General features: G+C 54.7%; 1 protein-coding gene across 1 annotated transcript; it reads left to right on the top strand.

Moving 5' to 3' along the window:
• The first annotated feature begins 348 nt into the window (after positions 1-348).
• RCC1 (regulator of chromosome condensation 1) lies at positions 349-13345 on the top strand. The gene is made up of 10 exons (XM_032802772.2): positions 349-422; positions 3014-3098; positions 4764-4951; positions 6137-6316; positions 6396-6492; positions 7194-7316; positions 8121-8276; positions 9437-9556; positions 10382-10534; positions 11577-13345. Exons 2-10 carry the CDS (start codon positions 3026-3028, stop codon positions 11750-11752), a joined length of 1266 nt encoding a protein of 421 aa, XP_032658663.1. The 5' UTR covers positions 349-422; positions 3014-3025; the 3' UTR covers positions 11753-13345.
• The last annotated feature ends 366 nt before the right edge of the window (positions 13346-13711 follow it).

A 13711-nucleotide genomic window follows, 5' to 3' on the forward strand; every position in this document is an offset into this window, starting at 1 on the left:
GTGCGCAGAATTTGCCCGCGGCTGCAATTGCATCTGCACAAAGCAGATCCCGCCCTTGGGGTCTGGCCGCGGTTCTCCAGCGAGGTCTGGCGGCCGGTCCAGTTGCAGAATTGGGGGCGCACAGAGTCAGAGCCTGCAAAGCTGCCTCCGCCGAGTGAGTCCCACTGACATGGCTTATGCCCCCCAACGCTGCAGCTGGGGCCGTTAGCGCGCACCTTGCCCCACGCACGCCCCTCTGCCCTGGCCCCAATGCACCCCGGCTTCCCCCCCACGGGGCATTCCCGCGCGCTGGCCAGCAGGGGTCGCTAGCACCGTTTTCTGTCGCTCGCCGGGGCTCTCCTCGCGCATGCGCCGGCGGCGGGGCGGGTGGGGGGGGCAGAGAGGACCGAGCGGGCCGGCCAGGGTGGCGGAGCAGCAGGGAGGTGAGCGCCCCGGTGCTGCTTCCCCTCCCCCCTCCCGGCCCGGGGTAGCCGGGGGGGAAGCGGGGCTCCCGGCGGGGGGGCGGGGAATGGAGCGATCCCCGCCCCCGGGCTCTGCGGCTCCCCCTCCCCGGTGTGTGGGGGGGGCGAGGCCTGGGCCGGCCCCACGTGGCCGCCGGCGCGCGGCGGTGTGCGAAGGTTCCACGCGTGGAACGCCGAGTGTCAGCCCGCGCGCCCCGAACGTTCGCCGGGAGCCGCTCGCGCAGCCCCCTCCTCCCCCCGCCAGCGCGGGAATTTCAAACGCCGGTAGGGGGGGGGCAGCTCGCGCTCCTTGCCTGCGTGCAGCGCCGCGCGCGGGGGATTGTGCAAGGGGGGAGGGGGGCTGTGGTGCCAGCGGGTGCAGACCTGTCCCGACTCCCTGCAGAGCGGAGCAGGGGCGATCAGGCCCCTAATTCCTGGGAGGGGTTTGCAGGTTGGGAGGGGGCGTGTGTAATTCTCTGGGTGTCTCCCGAAAGGAGTCTGTGGGGTGGCGCTGCCAGGGCTGGAGTGCGGGTTGTTGTGGCCCTGTTGATCCCAGGATATTAGCGAGACAAGGTGTGTGAGGCGCAGTAAAACACGCTGCCTCGCCCGCCTAGTCCTGAGTGTCACCCAGCAATGACTCCGCATGTGGGCAAAGGTAGCAGGGCTTGCACGTTGCATTGCACTTCCTTGTTGCATCTTCGAAGCCTGGATTACTCGTGCTCTTCTCCACGTGCCATCTGAACTGCTTTCTTTTTGCACATTTTTTTTTCAAATAATGGTCTCGGCGGAGAAAGCATTATGGCCACCTTCCACCCCAGATATAGCTGCATTTCAGCAGTGGGTGGCACGATTTTTGTGATGTATGGAACTTGTGTAGCTGGGTTACTAAAATTGAGAACAGATTTTACATGGAAGACACCAAGCAAGCTAAAATGGTGCTGTATTGTATTGGTGATGCAGGTGTCTTGGAGTATATCACTTTGCATATATAACCTTATATTTGGGGGTCTCAAATCACTTTACAAACGTGAAAGGAGATGCAGCATTAAATCATTATATTATTGAAACCTCCTATTGTTCACCTGTGTTGCTAATAACATGTTACTTTGTTAAAACTAAGAATACTGGAAAAACTGAATATCCTTTTCACTCTTTATTCATTGTTTACCTTCTGCTTTTTGCTTAGCCTGGGCAATGAAAACTGACTAACCAAAGGCCCTTGAGTTTCTAGTCAGTTTCACTTTGTCTCTTACTGCTAGCACAATATTGCAGTGTTTGAGTTGGCAACTCTGCCTGGGCCTCTTTAAACAACAAATATTGTTTTGAATTTTTTTTAAAATGCACCCTAAATGTTGGGCCTAAAATCCTGAAGTGTCACGTTTAGCTTTTGTTAAGTTGTTAAAGTCCAGCGATTCCTTCTTACAGCCCTTGCTTGTGTGTGTGTGATTGCACTCAGGGGTTCTTAACCCTTTTTGGTATGGTCTGCCCCCCCCCCCCCAGCATGTAACAAAAACTCCACGGCCCACCTGTACCACAACTGTTTTTCTGCATATCCAGTTGATTAAAAACCAGGGCCAGCATTCAGGGGTAGCAAGCAGGGCAGTTGCCTAGGGCCCCACGCCATGAAGCGAAGTTGCTCAGGCTTTGGCTTCAGCAAAGCTTCAGCAAAGCTCAGGCTTTGGCTTCAGGTGGGACTTGGACTTTAGCTTTCTGCCCTGGGCCCTAGTGAATCTAATGCCAGCCATGCTCTCTGATTTATTTTGACGGACCCCCAGAAACCTGCTCGTGATCCCCAGGGGCCCCTGGACCCCAGTTGAGAACCACTGATTGCACTTATTTTTAGATAGAGTTGTAGGATCAGGCCGTAAAATTATAACAAAAAATATGATTCGAGAAAGCAGAAGTAGACTCTTGACGTAGTGGGCTGTTTGGTTCTTTAACATCATTTTCCTCCTGAATCTTCCTCTTACGCTTTCAGATGGCAATTTTCACATCTCATGGACTGTTGTAACGGGCTAATGGGCATTTTTGAGGACTCAGGACAGTTTGTGTCTCTGACCTCTCCTGTGGTGAGGGACTAGAAAGCAGCGTTTCTGGGAAACAGAGCCATGAAACAGTTGGGGGCTTTAACTTTCTAATAGCTTTTGATTATCGTCTGAAAGCACATTTAACACTCTGCTGAAAGCTGAGCAAGCAGGGAATTTGGATTTTGGAGTGACCGTTTGAACTGATCTACCAGCAGAGGCCTTGACGTGAAGATGAACAACTGGGAGTTCACAATTGCAACCAAGGTGGATTAGTGGGTAGAATGGAGAAAAGTAAATTGGAGTCTAAAAATTCCAGGTGGTTTTAGTGTCACAATGTGATTTTAACAGTGGGCTAAGGTAGTTAGACACCCAACTCCCACTTCACTTTCATCTCACTTGCAAAACGCCGTCAGTGACTTAGAAAAGAGAGGATTGGGGAGAACTTAACAATGTCACTTCCAAAGCTTGTGCTTTGCAATTTTCCTGCTTTTCTCCCAGACTCTGGGTTAGCGAACGTCTTAACGTGGAGTGTTTTCAATTGTTTAGCTCTATAGCAATATGCCGGGAAAGCGCGCTGCAAAGACGAGCCCGACACCAGAAGAAGGGTCTCCCGAGAGAAAGAAGATTAAAGGTAAAGTGGCTTTTTTTTTTCAGGGTTTTGCACCTCCCTCTGAGATGTTGAGGCTGGCTGGTGTGAGAAACTGGGTACTGGACTAGTTGGATCACAGTCTGATCCAGTCTGACGATTCTTGGCCTTGTCTATAATGAGGATTTGCCCAGTTTTCAGCCATCAGGGTGTCCACACTGGTGTGACCCCTAGGTAGACAGTTTCAAGCCACAATATGCACCAGGACAGTTTATCCCCGCTTGGAACCAGGATCACTGCTCCATGGATGTAGATTGTGGCTTTGTCCGTCTACACTAGAGTTTGAACAGATGCAGCTGTGTCATTTTGCTGAACACCAATGGCTGCAACTGGGTCAAATCCCATTGTGAACAAGGGCAAAATGACTTTTTCCTCTCCTTGTTCTGCAAGTTTTCTGGTTCTGCTTGCCCCCTATCATTCGATGGGTGTTCGCTGCTGCTCAGCATCAGAAATGGCATCTTCCAGACGTGTTCAATTCTGTAAATTGCCCTTTTCCCAAAGCTCTCGACTCCCTGCACACTTTGGGTTGTTTCTCTTTTGTATTGTGCGTGAGGTTAACAACAGGGAAGGATGGCGAGGGTGGAGTTTGCGCTTTGTGATTCTGTTTTATGGCGGGAGACTTTTAATTTTTTTTTTTAAGGTCCCATTTTCAATTCATGTTTGGGAGGTTTCTGTGGATGAGAAGTGTCTTCTGGCTGTGCCTTGGGACGCTGTGATTAGAGAGTCTGTTGCTTTCTAGCTGGTTAGTTCACTTTGTGTGGAGGACACTGAGGACCACAGAGAACGCTGGGTGATGCTGCCCCGAAGTGACAGATTTCTTTACTCTTCACTCTAACTACATGTGAACAGCTTTCACTTTTTCACTGCATTCTGGCGTGCGATAGACTAAATTACAATCCAGAGTAAAGATCATTTCACTCCCCACGCAGCCTTACTCCTCAAAGTCAAGTATTCTTTGTCAGCGCCTCCTTCGCACGCCGAGAAATGATATAGGCTTAACATCGCTAGGGTCTTTTTTGAGTCTCGCTTTAATAGTAGATGTAAGTGCGGGGGGAGAGTTGTGAAAAATGTTGATGTAGGATAAGCGGTTGCCAGCCCGAAAAGGTTGAGAAACCCTGGATTAAATATTAAAGACCCAAACACATCTAGAGCACCTGCCCCACAGGATCTGAAAGCAGTTTGCTCTGAATCCTTCCCCCCTTCTTGGAGGAGGGGGAGTTGTATTCCCATTGTACAGATGGTGACCCTTAACGAGGCAGGGCGTGGGCTGACTTGCCCAAGGTCTTATCAGCTAGTCAGATGCAGGAGAACCCCACAAGTCCAGGCTTGCAGCTGCTTAAATATGAACCCTCCCATGGGGTTCGTGCTAGGGGCTGGGCTTCCTTTCCCCATGCGCAGCCCTGCTTCTGACTTGCTGCAGCGCCTGTGAATTGTAGGTGGAGCTCCATGGAGGGCTGGATTGGGACTGTCGGTCTCATCAGCTCAGCGCAGGTTGCAGTGGAAAGGCCAGTGCGGTAGCTGTCCGCTGCTGAGCCTGCCCCTTGTTCAGGGAGCTTTGGGAAAGACATCTTGCCTGCTGTGATACTGCATGAGCGTGAATCTGGCCTCTCGCTTATCAAGTGCTTTCCCCCTCTGTCTCCTGTGCTTCAGTCACCCATTCATCACACCGGACGGAGCCTGGACTGGTGCTGACGCTGGGTCAGGGGGACGTCGGGCAGCTGGGCCTGGGAGAGGATGTGATGGAAAGGAAGAGGCCAGCCCTGGTGCAGCTGCCCGAGAAGATTGTCCAGGCAGAAGCAGGGGGGATGCACACCGTCTGCCTGAGCGAGACGGGCAAAGTGAGTACGCGGCAGCTTTAGCCAAGTCCAATCGCCAGAAAGGAGCGAGGCCGTGAAATCGAGCAGCAGGAGGGGGTGCTTATTTGGGTGACTTGTTGAGCAAATTGACTCCCATGTTAGACCTGTAAGCGCTGTCTTAATTACTCTCGTTATGCAGAGGCAGCTGGCCGTGGGTCAGAACCCTTTGGAATCTCCCCCCAAACAGGTCCTTGCTCCAGAGCCTCTCTGATTAAAGGGCCAGCACGTTACCATGATCTCACTCTGCAGTCTTCTGACCTTCCAGAGCGTCTGGTCAGAGCCTGGATGCTTAGAGTGTCGGGTGGGGGCTGTCCTGGGGTCCCTCGCTCTGAGCAGCAGATTGTGGCGTGCAGCGAAGGAACTGTGAGTTGGTAAAATTCCTGGGTTCGAAGTGAGCCATGCAGGGGGAACCTGTCGCTGTACAGCTCCGGCCGTTAACGTTGTATCGGGTCTGGCCCGGTGGTGAGCAGCGCCACGGGAGAGCTCAGTGGTCACACAGCACTGCTCCATCATAGGTCCTCTCCATCTGATTCCATTGCCGCCTTCCTTGTGATTGACCAAATCTAATGACTTCTTGCCAGGGAGAAACTTGCCAGGCTGGGTGGGGCTCTCTTCCCCCTCGTTTGGGGCACGTGCCATGAAGGCAGCAATTAGACTTCTCTGCTTGCTAGCCTCTCTGTGTAACTTCTGCCGTGGGTCGATGGCAAACTGGTCTGCTCTGCGCCAGAGAGCGAGGTTGCTCCGTAACCGGAGTCTGGGGTTCAGAGAGCATCAAGGGGGGGTTGGCTCAGTGCCCCCCAGGCAGATCGTCTTGTGTGAGATCTTGGAAAGCACATGGTCTTTTCTGTCCTGTGGGGACATTAAAGGTCTCCTAATACCTTCCAGGAGAGGGGGCGCTTGCCTAGAGTCCCCCCCTTCCTCACCAGTACACCGCAGCGTGTCGGCTTCCCCAGCCCCAGCAGTGACTGTTTCCTTGTAAGCCTCTAACTTTTAACATGCTTTGAGATGAAAGGGGCGACCTCTAGCTGAGGATAACGCAGACGTCCCCCTTGGCTGGTGCCAGCTGCTTTCCGCTTGTGGTCATTAGAGCCAGGTGGGTTCTCCTGCACCAGCTTTGTCGTCCTCGTTCTGGGCCCCTTTCCCACCGTGAGATGTTTCCATTTCCAGATCTACTCCTTTGGTTGCAACGACGAAGGCGCCCTGGGACGCGACACCTCCGAGGAGGGCTCGGAGACCACCCCGGGGCTGGTGGAGCTGCAGGAGAAGGTGGTGCAGGTGTCTGCCGGCGACAGTCACACAGCAGCGCTGACGGAGGACGGCAGGGTCTTCCTCTGGGGCTCTTTCCGGGTACGCGGGCTGCGCTGGCTTGGGGAGCTCTGCTGCGTCTTCCCGGGCTTTGGCACTCAATGTCTCTCTCTCCGTCCAGGATAACAATGGAGTCATCGGTTTGCTGGAACCCATGAAGAAGAGTGCCCTTCCTGTGCCACTGCAGCTAGGGGTGCCCGTCCTTAAAATAGTCTCAGGTGAGCGAGGTGTCGGTGCACAGGTGACTCAGGCTGACGGACAAGCCACTAACCCTGCTCCAGCAGCAGGGACAAAATCAGGCTCAGAATAAACCGGATTAGTTGATCTTTTTCTAGCAGCTGCAGAAGGCTGTTCCCTCCCTCCACCAGCCCAGCGCTTGCCTCCTTTCTTACCCCAACAACTGGCCGTTCATAGTAATAGTTCTCGGTGCAGTCTCTCTGCAAGTACTTTGCAAATGGGAACTAACGAATCCTTGCGGAGTAGGAGTATTATCCCTCTCTGTGGTGGGGAAACCGAGGCAGGGCAGGTAACGGACTTTTCCACGGCGCAGATGGGGAGTGATCAGTGACTCTAGTGTTAATGTTTCCGGTGCCACCGTTTTGGGGTGGTTAGAACTCGGCTAATGTCAGTGTTTGGGTTGGGATCAGATGGGAGAGGTGGCTTAGCGCCCGTGGTTGGTAATGTAGGAAATAACACAGGGAGTTAGCAATCGGCGCCAATAGAAACTATCCTCTTGCTGTCCCAGAGATAGTGCAGGGTGTGAAACCTCTGGGGCTCTTTACATGCGAGGTTTGTTCTCCAGCAGTCTCCCAGCGTTACCCAGCCGTGCTGCTGGCCTGGGGCAGGGGTACCAGCGGCCGGCACGTCGCAAGGGGCTCGGCGTCCCAAGTTGATGCTAGCCCTGTCTCTGTCCCCACAGGGAACGATCACTTGGTGCTGCTGACCGCGGACGGGGACCTGTACACGTGTGGCTGTGGCGAGCAGGGCCAGCTGGGAAGGGTGCCGGAGCTCTTTGCCAACCGGGGAGGAAGGAAAGGTTTACGTGAGTTGCTTGTGATGCCGCGAGGGGGATATGTGCTGGTGGGGTCCCTTGAGCCGGTGCTGGCTAAGGCACTACGGGCTGAAGGGGGGGTATAGACACTGACGTCCTCCCCGAGCCAGACTGGGACATGGGCTCGCTGGGCAGGGAGGCACAGAAGCTGGCTGGGCTGCAGTCTCCGGGGTCCTAGCTCCCTGGCACGTGACCGTGCTGCGCAGCGTGTTTTTAAAACAGGGCGTGCTGATGCTCCCTCCCGCCCTGGGAGCAACACCCCCACCACGTAACAGGTGGGCGCGCTCGGTCCCGAGCTGGGGAGATGAGCTGGTGTCCTGCCGGGGGGGCTGGCTGAGTGACTCTTTGCCAGTGGTGGCAATGAAACAGGATAGATCAGAGGCAGGTGGGTGGGTGTGCAGCGCTGCCGGAGGGCAGGCTGCTTGGGCAAGTCTCCCTCGTACAAGCTGACTTCTCTGACAGTGAGGAAAGGGTATGGGGCAGCCCCTCGCTGGCTCCACAAGGGCTACCAAGTTTCTTTTTAGACAAGCGGCTTGAGTTGCTCAGTCTCCAGGTCCCTGGTGTAGGGCAGAGGAGGGCTGGGTGCTGGCGGATGAGCCCATGGTGGGGCTTCCACCCCACAGAGCCCAGGAGAATAAGGCCCCAAGAGGGGGCGCTGGCCAGCTTGGAGTGAGGCTGCGCTTGTCTGAGTGAAGCACTTGAAAGGTCAGCCAGGCTCATCCCCCCACCCCCTGATGGGGAGGGCACTCTCCCTGCCTCTCCTCGCTGCAGCCTGATCTCTCATCTCTTGTGCAGAACGACTGCTTGTGCCTCAGCGCGTCCCTCTCAAGGGGAGAGGCGGCAAGGGCCGGGTGCGCTTCCGGGACGCCTTCTGCGGGGCGTACTTCACCTTCGCCATCACCCAGGAGGGCTACGTCTACGGCTTCGGCCTCTCGAACTACCACCAGCTGGGTGAGGAGTTGTCTGTGCTCCCGCGCTAGGCGCTGTACGTGCACACACTGAGACGGTCTCCAGGGACATGCCTGGGCGAAGGGGGGAAAGGGTGTGCTAGCCACGTCTCACTGAGGGGGAAGTGGGGTGCAGGGAGACGAAGCGGCTTGCCCAAGGTCACGCGTGAGGAGCGTGTAGCAGAGTCGGGTAAGGATCCAGGTCTCCTAATCCCCATCCAGTGCCTTGACCGCGGACCAGCCTCCCTCTCGGCCCCTTGCGCCAGCCGGGCAGTGGTTCAAGCATTGAGTTGAGTGTAAAACTCCAAACTAACTAGCCGGGCCCCAGCAAGCTGGGCGCGGCCACTGCTCTCGCTTTGTTTAACGCTTTCTAAAAGTGACCGGGCTGCCGGGATCTTTAATAGCTCCCCTGTGGCTGTGTCCCTGCCCCTGATGGCGCAGAGGGGCCGGGTGTTTTTCGCCTTACAGGGACCTGTGCGCTGAGAAAGTGCTGAGTTTTCTGGCAGTTTCACAGCTCCCATTGAATTCAGTGCGAGAAGGTGTCTGTGGCCGGGCCCTTCTGCAGAGTCGGTAGGTCCTGTGCCCTGCTCAGCTCTCTGCCCCCTCCGTGCGTGGTCGGTCCTGGTGGCAGAAGAAAGGTGCCATTAAGGCAAGGTGCCTGCTTGCATCCTGCTCCCTGACGTGCTAGGAAGCCGGGCTTCGTGGCACAGTCAGGGTAGATGAGAAGCCTCCTAAGCAGCTGTTGGGTTGTTGCCTCCGGCACTGCTAACTCCACACGTGGCCTGAATGCTCTCAGCTCCTCAGACCTCCAGGAGGGCGTATTTGGAAGCAGTGGAGGTGACTCTCTCTGGGGATTTCTTACTGTGCCAGGCTCTTGTCAAGACCCCCTTCCTCCCAGGTGCACCCTACCAGCCCATTGGTTTTAGCAGAGGGTTTGTGTGGCACAGAGTCTGTGCATTTAACGATGGCTGCAAGATACAGAACAGGTGGGACATTCTTGGATTGTCTCCTGATGGTCTCTGTCCAGGCTAAGCAGCGTGGATTACATAGTGCATTCATTCTCCTGCAGCGGGCTTGGGGGTGACCTGTGGGCTAGAGCGGGCGGCGAGGGGGTGTCTGCTCACCTGTCTCTGACTTCCTTGGCTTTTGTTGCCCCCCCTGCAGGGACGCAGGACACCGAGCCCTGCTTCACTCCCCAGAACCTGACGTCGTTCAAGAACTCCACCAAGTCCTGGGTGGGGTTTTCGGGCGGCCAGCACCACACAGTGTGCATGGACTCGGAAGGTGAGTGGGGCACTGGGATTGGGGTGACGGTTGAGCCCCAGATCCTTGGCATTCCTGAGGTCACAGGCAGCTTTCTGTGCTGAGCTGGTATGTGGGTTGTGGCTGCCTCTAAGGATGTTCAGTACAGTCCATGGCTGGGAACGTGAATGCCTAGCAGAGTCATGGGAATCACACTTGGCTTTTCACCTGCAGATCTCAAGTGCTTTACAAAGAAGGTCAGTGTCCTTATCCCCATTGTACAGGTGGGGAAACTGTGGCACAGAGGGGGAGTGACTTGCCCAGGTTACCCAGCAGGCAGGGGCAGAGCCAGGGATAGAGCCCGGGTCTCCAGAGTGCCAGTCCAGTGCACTATACACTAGACCACGGCACCTTTCTGGTAAATGAGAGGACACCATGCCGCAGCCCCAACGTTGTCTCCATTAAATACAGAATCACAAAATGCTCCCGGATGCTGCTAATAACCAGAAAGCCAAGAATGTAGCTCGTCTCTCCCTAGCTGGCAGTCGGGGTGGGATGGGGCTGAGCAAATACGTGAACCAGAAGCAACTTCTTGGCTTTGGCCCCTGGCATCTAAGCAGGTGTTGGTCTCTCACCCTGGCTCAGTTTGCACGCTCCTGGCCTGGCGCGGGTCCGCAGGCTGCCGGGTTCCACACAGGGCAGTACGGGGAAGGAATAATGCCTGAGATTAGCCAGATCTGGCTGGCAGGGGGCCAGATGTATGTGAAGTGACTGAGGTAGGTACCCGAGTGATGTAAATTCTATGCATCTGGGGTGGTCTTTGTTCCCGAGGAGTAATGTGTCTCTTGTGTGTCCTGCCTGTGCCAGGGAAAGCCTACAGCCTGGGCAGGGCAGAGTACGGCCGGTTAGGGCTTGGAGAAGGGGCGGAAGAGAAGAGCATGCCCACCCCCATCCCAGAGCTGCCAAGCGTCTCCTCCATCGCCTGCGGGGCATCTGTTGGCTATGCTGTTACCCAGGAAGGTAAGTGGAGGGGACTGGGGGGAATAGCTCTGAATAATGGGTGACTATGGGGCCTGGCTGTGTGAGTAACGGGTGACTATGGGGCCTGGTCAGTTAGTGCCTCCGTTCGGATGCCAGGAATGCAGCTAATACCAGTCCCTACGTGGCTGGCAAGCAGCGATGGGCTGTGACAGCCCCCAGGCTAAAATCCTCTAGCCAGGGAAGCCATGGGCTTTCCCACCCGCCCACTGTGCCCCAGCCTTATTCTGCAGAGACCCCAGGAGAAGAGCTGGGGGGAGATCCACACAATCCTAACCCATCGTGCTGAGGGTGCACAAGGCAGATCTTTGCAGGCTAGACACCAGTACGTGGGGAGCCGAGGCTGAGACAGTTGAATTGCTACGGACCCCGTGCTCCCCAGCCGTCAGCTAACGAGGTTAATAACAACCCTGTCGCTGCCTGGCCTGGATTAGAACCACCGACCTAGAGGGGAAAGGCTCCATATCGGTTACCAATCCAGTCCCTCTGCAGAACATCCCCCAGTGGTGGGTGGCAGTCTCCAGAGGGCGGGCATCTGGGCACCGCATGCCGTTTGCACGCGGGTCGAGCTGGGCAAACGCTGCAGAAATCTCTTTCTCCCAAGGGGCTGTTTATAAAAGGTTGGTGGGGGATCTGGACACGCGTACTGGGTGTTACAAGTGGCTCTGAGCTTCCTGGTGGATCCACCAGCAGTTGATTAACCACGTACAGTATTAAACCACCTCAGTTCACTTATTTATAAATGGAGCCTTCCTGTGACGAAAAGCCTGTATGAATCTAGAGTTTCTACCTCGCCGTTCCCTGGCGCTTCCACAGGGCTGAGTCCTGGCAACACGAGTGCTCATAGGAAGCTAACGCTCTGTCCGCGCAAATGCTGGGTTCGAAAACCACTTCCCCTCCTCGCCCCCAGGGACCCGCTTGGGTCTGTCCATGCTACGGGCACTCACCATGGCCTCCGGCATCGGGTGGGCCGTGCTGCGGGTACGCAGCACAGCCTCCAGTGTCTACCCCCGTCTGTTTTCAGGGCGAGCGTTTGCTTGGGGAATGGGCACCAACTACCAGCTGGGCACAGGAGAAGAAGAGGACGTCTGGAGCCCAGTGGAGATGACTGGCAAGCAGCTGGAGAATCGCGTCGTCCTGTCTGTGTCCAGTGGGGGGCAGCACACCGTCTTGCTGGTCAGAGACAAGGAACAGAGTTGATGACGCAGCATGATGCAGCAGTAACGCAGGGGACCCCCCATGCTCCCCCGCCGAGCGGCTCAGGGGTGGGGTTTGGGAGACTGGTTGTTTCCTGAGACCTTCTGATTTGTCTGCAGAATTATGGGGGGAAGCCCCCCCAACTGACACCGGCTGCCTCTTACTCGAATCCCAGGGGCAGAGTCTGCATGGCTGGAGTGTGGCTTTTCAGAGACACCTTTCCCCTCTGGAAGCATGCGGCTTTGCTGGTGTATTCAGGGCTCTCTGCCTCCTCTTCCTCCTCCTCCTCCCTGCTTGGTCGCCCCCGAAGCTGATTTTTCAGCGTGATGGCAAAGTGGGTTCCCCACCATTTTAAACAATTCCAGGCTCTGCCACGCTGGCATTCTCCTTTATATGCAACAGGACTTGGGTGTTTCAAACTTTTTAAGCCCACAGCACCCGAAAGCCAAATCCCTCAGCTCCTGTCTTCCCCTTGTCCCATTTCCTTAGCACTCTCCCACTGGCCTCGTGTGATTTGAGTCACTTTTATGTATCTGTTGGCCGAGTCTCTTTTTACTGTAGATATCTGAGGCTGGCCCTCCCTCTCCCAGCTCTTCTCCTCTGCTTCTTCCGTGAATTGCTAGCCAGTGTGATCACAGCGGACGTGCCTCAGTGCAGCGTAAGGTCCGGAGACAGAGGATCTAACCTGGGGAGGGTTGTAGGGCAGACAGAGGTGGGAGGAAGCATTCTGGTCGCTTCTGAGAGGTTTTCTAATATCACCTGAGCATTGACTCAGCCGGGAGTCTCTGAAGTCAGTCTCCGAAATCCTTGTTTTTAACTGCAAAGATGCTGAGCGATCTTGAGTTCCCTCGGGAACTGGAAGCGCTCAAGACCTCTGCAAATCGGGCCACTTTCGAAGAGTAACCCCAGGCTTTTGCATTTGAATACGTTGGCCTTAGACTAAACCCTGCAGGTGGGTGAAGTTTTGAGCAAATCATTTGCCTAGTCAAATCGTTCCATTTCCCTATCGGATGCAGACAAGAGCTAGGAAGAGGCATATTTTCACATGGCTTAACTCTCTCATATGTACACCTGCTTTTAGAATTGCAACCAACCGGTCTTCATTCCCTGTATCCATCGCCGGAGACTTGCAGCCAGAGAACACTTTTTTGTTGATGGCTTTTTGTTTGTACTCTTCCGCGTCTCCCCCACCCTCCCCGGTTAGGTTTTTAATTTGCTACATAGGCCTTGAAGAGGAGGAAGAGAATCCAGTTCCAACTATGCATTAAATCACTCAAAGTAACCAGCCTGATTTAATACGCTGGATGATTGCGTGTGTGTCTGATTAGCCAGGCCATCCACACCCTCTCCCACTCTGTCTTCTGCTGCTGCTGCATTCTGAACACCTTGAATAAGAACCGCGGTTCTGCAAAGAGTCGTTTTCGATGTTAAGTTATAGCAATATCAGGGAGGGAACAGGGAAATTGTACAGTGGCTCATATAATAGTTTTGATTTTTTTTTAAAAGAAAAGAATTTAAAAGTATTTTGCGGGGTGAGTGGGGAAGAGAGGCAGGAAACTAAACTTTTAACATTTGGAATAAATCGAATTTTGATAACCCCTCGTGTGGCTCATCACTGAAGAGGAGAGAGCTCTTTGGTTTAACGTTTGGAATGTTTTTCTGTCTCTCTTGGGCCCTGTGAAATATTGGGAGACTAACCTAGAGCAGTCGGCTTTGTTTTACTACCCTGGGCAACTGCTTTTCAAATACAAATTTGAAAATTGTAGCACAGTACAATACATCTAACAATTTTCTGTTCTTTGAGTATCTTTAAGGAGCCCATCACGGCATAGTCTGGGTACCAGGGCTCCTCTGACTCTGCCGTGCAATCTTTGTTCATGCAGCTGAGAACTAGGCCTGGTTCCAGTTCCTTCAGCCACAAACCGAGCCTTCTGCGGCGCCTATCGTCTTTTCTAGCTAGTC

The sequence above is a fragment of the Chelonoidis abingdonii genome, chromosome 25, assembly GCF_003597395.2.
Source record: "Chelonoidis abingdonii isolate Lonesome George chromosome 25, CheloAbing_2.0, whole genome shotgun sequence".
NCBI classification, from domain to species: domain Eukaryota; kingdom Metazoa; phylum Chordata; order Testudines; family Testudinidae; genus Chelonoidis; species Chelonoidis abingdonii.

Bases quoted from the DNA above. Each gene is read 5' to 3' on its own strand.
- RCC1 (XM_032802772.2), top strand. From the start codon at position 3,026: ATGCCGGGAAAGCGCGCTGCAAAGACGAGCCCGACACCAGAAGAAGGG. The intron at 3,099-4,763 runs GTAAAGTGGCTT...CCTGTGCTTCAG, and splicing joins CGAGAGAAAGAAGATTAAAG to TCACCCATTCATCACACCGG. The intron at 7,317-8,120 runs GTGAGTTGCTTG...TCTCTTGTGCAG, and splicing joins GGGAGGAAGGAAAGGTTTAC to AACGACTGCTTGTGCCTCAG.